The sequence below is a fragment of the Hypanus sabinus genome, chromosome 10, assembly GCF_030144855.1.
Source record: "Hypanus sabinus isolate sHypSab1 chromosome 10, sHypSab1.hap1, whole genome shotgun sequence".
NCBI lineage: Eukaryota > Metazoa > Chordata > Chondrichthyes > Myliobatiformes > Dasyatidae > Hypanus > Hypanus sabinus.
In genome coordinates, this window is record NC_082715.1 from 163,193,983 (window position 1) to 163,207,845 (window position 13,863).

Below are 13,863 nucleotides of genomic sequence, written 5' to 3' on the forward strand. Positions count from 1 at the left end.
TAGTCCTGCTACTCACCCTGGACCCAGCTCCTTTCTGTTCCCTCGCCTCCGTCGGGTAAGTCAGGCCGTCGCCGGTACTCCTCGGGTGGTTCTGTCCCTTGGCTCCGTTAGGTAAGCCAGGCCGTCGCCGTTGCCCCTCGGGTGGTTCTGTCCCTTCCTGTCTGTTTCCTCTGTCGGGGAAGACAAGCCGTCTGCCGTTGCCCAGTGGGGGGACTCGGTCCCCTTCCTACCCCTCACCTCAGATGGGTTGTGCCCCACACCTGCCCAGGTGTCCGCGCCTTGCCCTGGCCTCCGTGTTTCCGCCTGGGATGCGGCCCTGCCCGGGAGCTATGCGCCCGCCCCAGGGGGATCTTCCTGCCTCGCCTGAACTCTGGAATCCTGCTCAGCCTGCCTGCTCCGCCTGCCTCACTGAATCTCTGGAATCCTGCTCAGCCTGCCTTGCCTGAACTCTGGGATCCTCCTGCCTTGCCTGAACTCCAGCATCTGCAGATTTCCTCGCGTCTGAACTCTGGGACCCTGTCCTGCCTGCCTGACCTCCGTGACTCAGCCCTGCCTGCATTACCCCGTACATGCCATGGCATCCCCATCCTGTCCTACCCCTAGTTCTTCAGTCCCTGCGTCCTGCATTTGGATCCAATCCTGTCCCCGTTCCCGACAGCACATGACAAGATAGGCCAAAGTCAGCACGGTTTCCTGAAAGGAAAATTCTGCCTGATAAACTAAACTTCAATTCTTTGAGGAAATTACAAGTAGGGTACAAAAAGGTGTACTTGGATTTTCAGAAGGCCTTTGACAAGCTGCCGCATACGAGGCTGCTTAGCAAGATAAGAGCCCATGGAATTACAGGAAAGTTACTAGCATGCGTGGAGCATTGGCTAGTCTTCAGAAAACAGAAAGTGGGAATAAAGGGATCCTATTCTGGCTGGCTGCCGGTTACCAGTGGAGTTCCTCAGGGGTCGGTGTTGGGACTGCTGCTTTTTATGATATACGTCAATGATTTAGAGTATGGGATTAGTGGATTTGTGGCTAAATTTGCCGAAGATACGAAGATAGGTGGAGGAGCGGGTAGTGTTGACGACACAGAGAACCTGCAGAGAGACTTAAATAGTTTAGGGCAGGGGTCAGCAACCTTTACCACTGAAAGAGCCACTTGGACCCGTTTCCCACAGAAAAGAAAACACTGGGAGCCGCAAAACCCGTTTGACATTTAAAATGAAATAACACTGCATACAACGTTTTTTTTTTTGCCTTTATGCTATGTATAAACAAACTATTGATGAACTCCTGCAGAGAAAACGAAATTACATTTCTGCATGCAACAAAAACATTTTGAACTCCGAAAAAAAGACGTTGGGTTGAAAGTTACTTTTAAGTAAAATATTCAATGTCTATTTGAGTCCTTCTTGTATTTATGAAAAACGCCGAACTTAAATTTTCCGCCAGCAGCAAACCAAAAATAACGTCAGCCAGCTGTCATCCTGAAAAATGAAAGGACTATTTCACTGAACTATGAAAAAATATGAATATAAGTAAAATAATAGGCAATTAAAATATTTATCATACTTGGTTAATGGGATTTCTGCTCCTGGACCTCAGCGCACAGCGTCTGCACATCAGGGCTGTATGATGTCACCTTCATCTTTACACAGGATCGCAAGCTGTCATCTGTGAGGTTTTCAATATCACTCCATTTGTGTTTCTGAGCAAGAACGGCCTTCTGACGGGCAACATCTTCAAGGTCTGCTGTCAAGCGTCTAAACTTGGACACCCATATGTCTTTGTCGGCTATGTCGGCCAGTTCCATCTCAAGATCAGGTTGACTCACACCTGCCAATGCAGTCGTATTCAGTAGGGAAGGATCGATGCTTAAGGGAGTGACCGGGAAGGATAATGTGTTTTTTTCCTCTCTGAACTCACAGAAGCGTTTCCCAAACGATGTTTGCATTGCGATGATTGCAGAATGTAAATACTCCGAAATTATCATGTCGTGACCTTGTTTGAACTCTCTCAAATTGGGGAAGTGAGACAAAGTGCCTTTCTGTAAATCTCTGGCAAGCACTGTCAACTTGCGCTCGAATGCCAAAACATCCTCCAACATGTGCAGGGCTGTACGTCCTTTCCCCTGAAGAGCTGTGTTCAGCGTGTTCAGGTGCGCTGTCATGTCTACCATGAAGTGTAGCTTTTCCAGCCACTCTGGCTGTTCCAGCTCAGGAAAGGTGAGCCCTTTGCTGCCCAGGAAAGTTTTCACTTCTTCCAGACACGCGACAAAGCGTTTCAGCACCTTCCGTCTGGACAGCCAGCGATAAAAACACGTTGTAGCGGTGTCAGTAAACTGCAGTCAAAGATAGCTTTATTCGAACTAAACAGCCTTGCTTTTAAGCCTCCCTCAACCCAGCCCCCATGGACGCAGATGCTGCAAAAGACGCGTACTCACAAACCCCCGTAGGCTATCTCCCTTAGCCGGAATGCTGGCTAATTGTGAGCCGTTTCGGATGTGGCAGGAAATGTGTCGCTACACTTAGGTTGTACAAGATCACCATAATTACATTTCAAAAGCTAACAAACTAACATAAAATACATTTTAATTAAATACTGACCAATTATTTCCCAAAGCCACAGGGAGCCGCAGCACAGAGGTGAAAGAGCCACAAATGGCTCGGGAGCCGCAGGTTGCCGACCCCCGGTTTAGGGTAATGGGCAAAGAAGTGGCAAGGGAAATACAATGTTGGAAAGTGTATGGTCATGCACTTTGGTGGAAGAAATAGCCAGGCAGACTATTACTTAGATGGGGAGAGAATTCAAAATGCAGAGACGCAAAGGGTCTTGGGAGTCCTTGTGCAAGCTACCCCAAAAGGTTAACCTCCAGATTGATCCGTTTGTGAAGAAGGCGAATGCAATGTTGACATTCATTTGAAGAGCTAAAAATGGATTTAAATAAGGCATTTGTTAGGTTTCACCATGATAGGCTATTTCAGTATCCAGGGAAATTTGTTTGGTGTATTCAAAACTGTTTTTTATCCAGAGAAGGAAAAAGATAATTATGGAGAGTTTTTTTTTCCATGGAGGTTGGTTACCGGTGGTGACGTGCAGGGATCTGTTCTGTGATCCCGTTTTTAGCGATTTTCTTAAATATAAATAATTCGTTTGAGTAAGTGGAAGGGTGGAATTCGTAAGTTTGCAGATGATATGGAGATTGCTAGAGTTGTGGGTAGTGTAGAAGATTGTCGTAGGTCACAACAAGACATTGACATGATGCAGAACAGGGATGAGAAGTGCCAGATGGAGTTCAACACAGAAAAGTGTGAAGTGATTCACTTTGGAAGGACGAATTTGAAGGTAGAGTACAGGGTTAACAGCAGGATTGTTAGCAGTCTGGTGGAACAGAGTGATGGTAGGGTCCACATTCACAGATCCCGCAATGTTTCTTCACACGTTGATAGGCAGTTGAAGAAGACGAATTGGGTGTCGGCTACATTAGTGAGGGGATTGAGTTCAGGAGCCACGAGGTCATGTTGTAGCTCTAAACATCCTGGTTAGACCGCACTTGGAATATTGTGTTCAGTTCTGAGCGCCTCATTCTAGGAAGGACAGAGAGGGTGCAGAGGAGGCTTACCAGGATGCTGCCTGGATTAGAGAGCTTGTGCTCAGTTGAACCTTTTGAGCGAGCGAGGGTGCAGTGTTCTCGTGCAGCGTGCGGAAACTCTGACTAAACACCAAGTTAACCGGAGCCAATGAAGATTAACCGTTTACTGTTCACTCTTCCACATTAAGGTATGGTGAAAACTGTTGATAAAATAATACAAAATATATTCAGTATCTGTTTCATTCTTGAGACCACGCGCGCTCTTTTCTTTTACCGAGTGTCTTCAGCCACCCGGGGAGGGAGTGGTCGCGTCAAACCGCCGCCAGGCTCGAGCCGCCTCGTGCGCCGCTCCAACCATCGCTTCCTTTAACAGAATCCGCGTTAATATTTTTACTTCAAGTACTAGTTATATGAACTTACGGCGTTTCTTCTCTAATGTTTCTTTGTGGGTAGACACGGAGCACTTCACGTTCATGCTGTACACACGGCCCCCACCTTTCCTCATTCTCCGAACCGGAACTTACCCACAAGCCGCGACGAAACCGAAGGGGGGGGGGGGTGATGTCATCACATGTCGCGATACATCACAGACAATGAACTTCATCTTTAACTAGAAATAGTTGCAAATAAATTATTTAAAACAGAAACATAATAAAGTTTAATAAATGCCGTAAGGGCAACGCGGAGGGTGTTTCTTTTTGGAGCAAAGGCGGAGGAGAACTGACTTGATATTGGTGTACAAGTTGATCAGAAGCATACAGTAGATCGAGTGGACAGATAGAGACTTTCCTCTGCAGCAGAAATGGTGGTAACGGCTGGAAATAACTTTGTGGTGAATGGAGAATGAAAAGTACAGAAGGGAGTAAGCATAAACTTTGCGGGTGAGTATTAAACTGCAGCAGGGCAAATATCGAGAGATTATCAAGAAGGAAGGAGAGTTAACAGTGAACAGTTGTTTTTGGGCAAGTCCACATCCAACATGGGGAGTGTCTTTCAAGTCTAACTACACAGAGTACGGGACAGGTTCGTTCCAGTCAGAAGGAAGGACAACGATGGCAAGGTGGAAAACCAGGTATGCTGAGGGATGTCATGAATGTAGTCCTGAATAAAACGGAAAGTAGGTAAAGCTTAGGAAGCTAGAATCAAACAGATACTTGGAGGATTAATATGAAGCCAGAAAAGAACTCCAAGAAAAAAAGCTCGAGGAGAATTGGGAAAGCCATGACGGCGCAAAAAATCTCCTGGGCAAGAATGGTTAAACATAATCTCAAAGCATTCTATACATATATCAAGAGCAAGAGGATAACAAGGGAGAGGGTGGGACCACTCAAGGACAAATGGGGAGGGGAACATTTGGATCGATATAAAGGATGTGGTTGAGGTTTATAACGAATACTATACACCAGTATTTACCAAAGACAAGGACGTTGAGCACGTGGAAATCAAAGCAAAGCGTATTAATATATTCAAGCATGTTGAGGTAATTGACGAGGTAGCCTCGGACTTTTAAATAGCATTAAAATGGATAAATCTCAGGCCTGATGGGATACTCCACAGATTATTGACAGAGGCAAGTGAAGAGATTGTTGTGGCCTTGGCCAATATCTTTGTGTCCTCCCTTAGGTCCTGGAGGACTTGTGAGCAGCCAATGTTGATCTATTATTCAAGAAGGGAACCAGGGATAATATTGGAAGTTTTTACACTGTCAGTGGTAGGGATAGGATTGATGAGTATTTGTAAATCCGTAGCTTTATTAGGCGGAGCCAACATGGCTTTGTTTGGAGCAAATTGTATCTTACTAAATTGATTAATTTTATTCATGTAGTGATGAGGATGATTGATGGTCAAGCTCAGGAAATTGTTTTGACACCTTTTTGTGAGGCCTTTGACAATGTCCCACATGGGAGGCTCATCCAGAAGATTAAGATGTTGGGGATGCATGGTGAGTTGGATTCAGAACTGGGTTACACGTTGAAGACATAGAGTGGTGGGTGAAGGGAGCTATTCTAACTGGAGGTCTGGATTAGTGGCGTTCTCTGGGGATCTGTACTGGGTCCCCTGCCGTCTGTGATGTGTGTAGACAACCCGGATGAAAATGTCAACATTATCGCCGAATTGGATCAAAATCATTACAGCCATTCTGAATAAATTTTACAACACACCGGAGACTTGCTGATGATATTAAGTTGCTGCATAAACGCGTTATTTACGGAGTAACTCAGTCCAAGTTCAGAGAGCTGTTCGTCAGCGCAGCGAAATATCCGCTCACGACAATTATTCAACTAGTTAACAAACAACATATCTCAGCTCTTCTCGGAGGCGGCTGCAATGTTTTCAATCTTGACTCTACAGAACCGGCGGACATCGGAGAAGGTGGCAGCGGGAGAGTAAATCCGGTTTCGAGCCCGAGAGAAACACAACACAGGAACAGACTCTCCGACACCCGCACCCCGCCACCTCCACTCCAACCAATCCTTAAGCTCATCCCACCTTTTATGTTTAGTTTTCCACCACATTCCCGCCCTCGTCACCGTCAGACCCTTTTTTGTCATGAGAAAATGGAACGGGTTCTGGGGACATTCACGACCAAATCGGTAAAATTGCCACTCATTCGCTACTTTCGTCTTTTGCATAAGAAAGAAATGAAAAAAAAGATGTCAACACAATGTTACAGTAAAGCATGCACTTGTCCGTTGCATTAGACAAACACGTTACGGAGGAATATTTAACACCGCAGAACTCATGCATTATTGCGCAAATTCTTACAGAATCCTCCGATGCCAACTCTGCTTCGAGGAGAGTAGTATCATCCCACTTCCTCATTTCTAATCAATATCCATCCGATCGAATTGCGTGTTGACTCTCCTCTACGTTCACGCCAATAGAATCGCATGTGTATTATTATTTTTTTATTTTTTTTATCTCAGCTGAAACTGATAAAATTGAGTTGTGGATACAGACAAGCACGTTTATTTCTCAATCGCTTGGAACTTTTTGACTACTGCAGTGCTATTTAGTATTGTGCCTTTCTGGAGATTTGCATAAATATTGCCTTGCAGATCGAAATGTTTTCTGCTATTGTGTAGTGATTTTGGGATGATACCAGTCGAATACAGTGTATTACAATGGGACAATGTTTACCCTGCTCATGAACCATAGTCGTTCATTTTCCTCTGTCATCAGCATATTTCTGGTGTCTTACGCTAACTTATTTCCGCGCGTTGTGTGTGTTCGGAATGGCCAAACCTATCAAATAAATTGTTATTGCATATTTATCCTGTAATGTTATATCCGGACAGGTACCAGGTATTATCAAAACTCTAATAATGGATCGGTCGTAATATAATTGCAGGGTCCTGACTTTAAAACTGGATCAGGATTGCATTTATAATGCTATATGGTGTATGTCACGATTTTGTATCTTAAAGCACGAATTTGGTGAAAGGTGTTTGTCACTTGATTGTGCCTGTGTAAGCAATCAGATTAAATTAAACTGTTGCAGGATCCTGTAATGCATTTTCTGGTTTCACATGGCATATTCTGCTTTTAGTGATTTTGAGTTTGGTGATGTGGCCCCCTCATCTCAGAAAAGACGTGCTGGAATTGAAGAGGGTCCAGAGGACGCTCATGAGAATGTTTCCGGGACTGACAGGGTTAAAGCACGAGGAGCATCTGATGTCTCTGGGCCTGTTTCCGCTGCAGTTTAAATTAATGAGGCGGGGTGGGTGGGTGTGGTTCTTGAATACTGAAAGGCAGAGATAGAATAGATGTGGAGAGGATCATTCCTCTGGTGGGGGAGTCTGGGATCAGAGGACACAGATAGAGTGGATGTGGAGAGGATGTTCCCTACAGTGCAGAGTCCAGGATTAGGAGGACCACTTTCAGAATAGAGGGACCTCAACTTAGAACAGAAATGAGGAGGAATTCTCCTGCTGTGTCTTATGATCGTGGCTGATATATTCTCCTGTGCCCATTCCCCTTGCTACCTTGTATCATTATCTATCTTCCCCTCAAATACACCCAGCCAACCGGCCTCCACACTCTGGGGACAACGAACCCCAAAAATTGTATAATCAACTAGCTAGATAGATAGACACGTTATTGACCCCAAAGAAAATTGTATGCAAGATTTGGAATTCCTGAAATCTCCATCCATCTCCAGCTAAAATGAGCGGTCCTTATCAATTCCTGTCGTGCCTCTCTCACGAAGAGAGATATCAAACCATTTTCCCTCGCTTATCTCCCCCGTCTTCCTCGCTGGTTTCTATCGCACTTTAACTCCCCAATCTCTCTACCTCTACTATTATTTCCCCCTCTCTCCTCTATCCCTCTCTTTCTCCCACGCCTGCCTTTTCACCGTCTATCACTTCCTGTTCATTTCTTACTCACGTCCACCTCAATTCCCGCCACTCTCTTCCTTCCCTGTTTCTGTTTCTCCCCTCCGCGTCTCCACTCCCATCTCTCCTCGGTCTGTGTCGCTGACCTAGTCGTTGTCTTTCTCTTTTCCTCTCTCTCCCCGTCTCTCTCTCGCTCCCTCGTCTCCCAATCTTTCTCTACCACCACTCATCCTGTCTCTCTGTGGTCCCGATATTATCTCTCTATACTCCTCACTACCGCTTCCTCTTACTTCCCTGAGGATACATTTTCATCAACGAAAACGGGAATTGACACTCAATGTGGCCGTGTGCTGTTCTGTTAAGAAATACACACTGCTGAACAGAAATGAAAGTTCAGTACAGAAATATGAAAAAAAAATATCGTCGCTAAACAGTGATTCCCACCGTGGGCCGTTACGTATCCCAAGGGGACTTTGGGGGAAAATAGCAGTGGTCGGGGGCATTCAAGATTCTTGGTGAGGCGGTAAGTGTCAAGATCAGCTACATAAGACCTTGATCAGACCCACTTGGAATACTGTGTTCAGTTCTGGTCACCTCACTACAGGAAAAATGTAGATGCAATACAGAGAGTGCAGAGGAGATTTACAAGGCTGTTGCCTCGATTGGAGAGCGTGCCTAACGAAAGTAGTTTCAGCGCACTTGGCCTTTTCTCCTTGGAGTGATGGAGGATGACAGCTGAGCTGATAGAGGTGTATAAGTTGACGAGGGGCATTGATCGTGTAGAGACCCAGTGGCACTTTTTCAGGGATGAAATGGCTAACACGAGGCCGCATATTTTGAAGCGCTTGGAAATAGGTACCGAGGAGATGTCGGGGGTAAGTTTGTCATGCAGAAAGTGGTGCGTGCGTGTAATACACTGCCGGTGGCAGCGACGGAAGTGGATACAATAGGGTCTTTTAAGAGCGTGGTAGACAGGTACATCGAGCTGATAAAAATAGAGGGAAATTCCAGTCAATTTCGAGACTAAGCCACATGGGCGGCACAGCATTGCGGGCCGAAGGGCCTGTAACGTGCTGTAAGTGTCTATGTTCTATAACCTGAGACACCAGACCTTATCGACGGTAAGTAGGCCAGGCCTTGGAACACAGAAAGAGCCATAGCACCGCAGGCGGCGGCACTCGTTGTCACAACCGTCTGAAACCCGGCAACCTCTTCCCACCTTACCAGCTTAACAGGCATTATTGGGATAACAGGCATAAATTAGCAACCAGAGTTCCCCTTGTCTCGCAGCACGGAACGAGTTCATGCAATTTCACAGTCTAGCCCCGATAATGATGGATTAATACGTACAGCAGGGTCTCTATGAGTCTGAAGGCTATGAGGATTTGAATTCAAATTCTGCTAAGAATCAGAAACTACAAAAAATGCGTCTTTTTGTACCTGGAGTATGGTTTTATTCTATTTCCGTTAGATCAGCGACGCTCCGTTTGTCTTATACTGCCTAATGAAACACTGGAACCATCAAGATTGCAGGAACGCTTCTGTAAAATACACCCTGAAAACGCTACCTATGGTGTTACTCAGTTCCAGAAGATGAAATAAGCTTTTGAAAAGCGTTGTACACTCGAGTCATTTACTAGGAAAGCTAAAAATGTCTTTAGCTTCTCATTGTGGTCTCATTGCTTCTCATAACTTTTGCAAAATGATAACAAAGTGTGAAAAATCTCTGACCATTAGTGAATGATTATTAATCCCTGTTGCATGAGATATGCTCACCACTGTTCTCAAAATGGATACCCGTATTTTAAAATGAACTCCCCTGAGTAATAGCTCTGTTTCTCGTCGTATTGTTGACGTGAGTAGGGACATTAAGTACTACTGTGCACAGAACTACAAAAAAAAAAGCAGAATTTGGGAGCCAACTGTATGAGTTAACTGTGCGAGATAACGAAGCATTGGGAATGGCATACACACTGTTTATCAAAAATGGATAAGTTGACGAAGAGATTCACTAAAGTAAAAAGTTGTAAACAGATATCAACGGCAATTTTGGCCAGTTCTTCTCTCTGTAATTCTCTTTATTCTACAGTTATACTGGTACATCTCATTTTAGCTTCTCCTTCTCACATTTCAGGATGAATTCCAATATTTCAAGATCACTTGCCGTTGTGAGTTATTTCACCTTAAGTGCTCTAATTAATTCATGTTCATTGCAGAACACCCAATCAAGAATAGCTGATCCCCAGCTGGCTCAACCGGGAGCTGCTCGAAAAAGCCATCTTGTGGGCATTCTGGGAAATTCCCCTTTTGGGATCCTGCACCTACCTGATTTTCCCAATATATCTGCATGACTCTCTCCCATGACTATTGTAACATTGATGTTTTAGCATGCATTTTCTCTCTTCCGCTGAAATTTTTGGATAATATACCTTCCACTGTATGGGGGTCTCCAGAAAACTCCCGTCAAGGTCTTTTCAATGCAATACGTAATCTAGCAGAGATGATGATGATAGCAACAATAATAAATGGAAAATTATTATGAGATCTACAATAGTTATGAAAAATTATGAATAGATTATTTTTAATGTGAAAAATACAGAAGAAGTGCATATTAGAAGAGTGAGGTAGCTTCAAAGCCCATTTAGGAATCGAATAGCAGAGAGGAAGAAGCTGTTCTTGAATCGCTGAGTGTGTGCCTTACTTCCGGGGCGCCGAACCGTTGGCTCAGGAAATCGTTGTTCTTTTTAGCTGTGACCGGCTGAAACGAGAATATTTAATCGTCCTCATTGAGATTCTTGCAGCTGCCCGAGTCGCCCCTTCGGCGCCCCGGAAGAAGCAAGGCAGTCTGGTCGGAATGTGCCACGGAGAAAACCGCGGAGGAAGCGTGGGTGGAGATCCGGATTGCAAGTATTCGGAGCAACCCTGAGAGTGACAAATGCTTTGAAGTCTCTGCATCGACTTTCCTTTGAAAATTAGATGGCTTAATCACTAACGTGCAAAATATCTTGAAGTTCAGCGGGCCAGGCAAATCCTTAACAGCGAAACCTGAAACTTTCTGTTCAGATCCATTGACAGAGTGTGAAGGAACCACGAAGAAGAGTAGCTACAGAATACAAAAGAAGCGAGAATAAGACATGCAACTGCGGGAAATAAAATTGCTTTCAACGCAGAACTTTGGAAGTGAACAGAGATAATAATGACAGGAGCTCGGGAATTAGCATCGTTGAGACAGTCGCCGAGGTATCCAGGCTTTACACACTAGTCGAGAACCTTCTGGTGCGAAATTGATGTTGATTTTTCCATCGCGCCCTTGGCGATGAGTTGACAATGCCTCCTTGACAAACAGCGTTCCTCTCCCCGTACCGCGTTCTGTAACCGTTCACCCAGCAGCTCAGCTTCAGACGTCGGTCACTCCCGCTTTACACTTTTCAACCACCAGAAATGAGTTCTCTGCAAAGTTTGATTGTTCTCAATTTCTAGTTTATCCCTGCTCTGAGACACGCGGAGCGGAGAGACAGTAATTCACTCATTCTTCCTGCTGCTCTTCCAGTGAACTTAGTGGCGATTGTGATCCTGTCCCGGGGAAAGTGCGGCCTCTCCACCTGCACCACCCGCTACCTGGTGGCCATGGCAACGGCGGATCTACTCACCATCGTCTTTCGGGTCATATTGTGGCGCGTCAGTTATTATTACTTCCCTGGGACTTTCCTGGACATCACTCCCGTATGCAGTGTGATCTCTGTCCTTGGATTTTCAGTCACAGACTTTTCTGTCTGGTTTACTGTCACTTTTACGTTTGATCGTTTCGTCGCCATCTGTTGCCAGGAATTCAAAGTAAAGTATTGCACCGTAAAAACTGCGGCAGGGGTTCTGACAATTACTGGTATTCTACTCTGTTTTAAAAATATGCCCCTCTTCTTTGTATATCGTCCTGTTAAAGTGGTTGACAATTTACCCTGGGACTGTGTTCGAAAGCCGAACACCTATATGGACCCCGGGTGGGTAGGGTATAGATGGCTTTCTGCTGTTCTAACGCCGTTACTCCCGTTCGTGTTAATTCTGCTACTAAACGTTCTGACGGTCAGACACATTTTAGCGATCAGTCGAGTCCGTAAGGAGCTGAGGGGTCAGAGCAAGGCGGAGAACCGCAGTGACCCGGAGATGGAGAGCAGGAGGAGGTCTGTGATCTTACTCCTCACCATCTCCGGAAGCTTCATCATCCTGTGGTCGGTGAGTGTTGCCGAATTCCTTTATAATACTATAGGCAGATTGGACGCAAATAATTACAAAGATTCCGAATACATATTTGAACAGTCCGGATACATGCTGATGATATTAAGTTGCTGCACAAACACCTTTATTTATGGGGTAACTCAGTCCAAGTTCAGAGAGCAATTGGTCAGCGCAGCGAAATATGTATTCGCTCACGTCAATTATTCAACTAATTGGTAACACTATAATTAACTCATGAGAGGCGTTGGCAGTGTTTTCCATCTTGACGCTACAGAACCTGCGGACATCGGGGAACGTGGCAGCGTAGAGAATAAAGCTAGTTTACAGCCCGAGAGACACAACATTAAAATACACCCTTCGGCACCCATACCCGGCCATCTCCAAAACCTACCAATGATTAAACACCTACCTTTTATTTTTATTTACCCCCATATTTTCCGCTTCCACACCTCTTTCAATAATGAATCCAGCTCTCAGGTCCAATACTCATAGGTTAAGTGACCTACAATACGTCGGACGGAAGGTACCAGAATGATCGAGCTGAGCATCCGCCAAAAAGATAAAGTGTAACTGAAATGTATTCTGAATTTTCTCCCCTGTCTGACACCTTTCTACACATAAATCATCCGTTCATAGCACGCAGCTCCGAACGCTGTATCCCACATGTCACTTCTTTGCAAACTGACGCCCAGCTGGCGACACTACGTGTCTCTGCAGGTATATCCTGGCCATCTGAATGTTGAGAAGCTCACCTGCCAGTAGTTCCCTGGTGTATGGCTTCATTCCTTATATAAGGACACAACATGAGCTCTCTCCTGGATTTTCGATACATTACGTTCTGATAAGGAGTGTACAACGATCCCTGCCAATGTCACAACAATCTCTGTTCTTGTTTCCCATAATAAACAATGATAAAGATAGCCAGGAGCTGAGGACATTCAGGATGAACTCCAACATTTCATACATTTTAGCGTGGATATGCCTCAGACAGCACAGTCTCCTCCAGTGCACCCACACTGCCTTATGTCCGTCTCATGAGTGATGTACAATAGATGAGATGTCTTTACTAACATTTCAATAATTTTTCTGTGGTTCCACAAATAAATCACCCTTGACGCTGATGGTGTCTTTACCACACCCACACCGAAAATGCACTGGATGCAGATATACAGTACTGTGCAAAAGTGATAGCAACATACAAGTAGCTTCGGTGCCTGACACATTTGGCACGGTGCAGAGAAGAGAGACATCTTTTAAATCGAAGCAAGAGGCGAAGAGGGAAGACGTAAAGCTGGTGTGGTGGGGAGTGGAGCGGAAATATGGGGTTAAGTAAAATAAAGGAATCCTCGGAGAGAAACCGTTTCCTTAAACTGATCAGGGAAAAGAGGCTAGACTGAGCAGGCGCGTGGCGCAGCGCGCCAAAGGTTAAAAATAAAAGACCTCCATATACAGCGGCCATCGCCGGAGAGTACGGAGGAGATTTAGTAGAACGTTACCCGGGTTTCAGCACCTAAGTTACAGAGAAAGGTTGAACAAGTTAAGTCTTTATTCTTTGGAGCGTAGAAGGTTGAGGGGGGGCTCGATAGTGGTATTTAAAATTATGAAGGGGATAGGTAGAGTTGACGTGGATAGGCTTTTTCCATTGAGAGTAGAGGAGATTCAAACAAGAGGAAATGAGTTGAGAGTTAGGGGGCAAAAGTTTAGGGGTAA

The 13,863-nt window shown here is 45.1% G+C and overlaps 1 protein-coding gene across 1 annotated transcript; it reads right to left on the reverse strand.

Moving 5' to 3' along the window:
* Positions 1–1,152: 1,152 nt before the first annotated feature.
* Positions 1,153–2,336, reverse strand: LOC132400393 (general transcription factor II-I repeat domain-containing protein 2-like). The gene is made up of 2 exons (XM_059981337.1): positions 1,564–2,336; positions 1,153–1,478 (listed from the first exon to the last, which is right to left on the reverse strand). The coding sequence occupies exon 1, from the start codon at positions 2,168–2,170 to the stop codon at positions 1,568–1,570; it is 603 nt and encodes a 200-aa protein (XP_059837320.1). The 5' UTR covers positions 2,171–2,336; the 3' UTR covers positions 1,153–1,478; positions 1,564–1,567.
* Between the last annotated feature and the right edge of the window lie 11,527 nt (positions 2,337–13,863).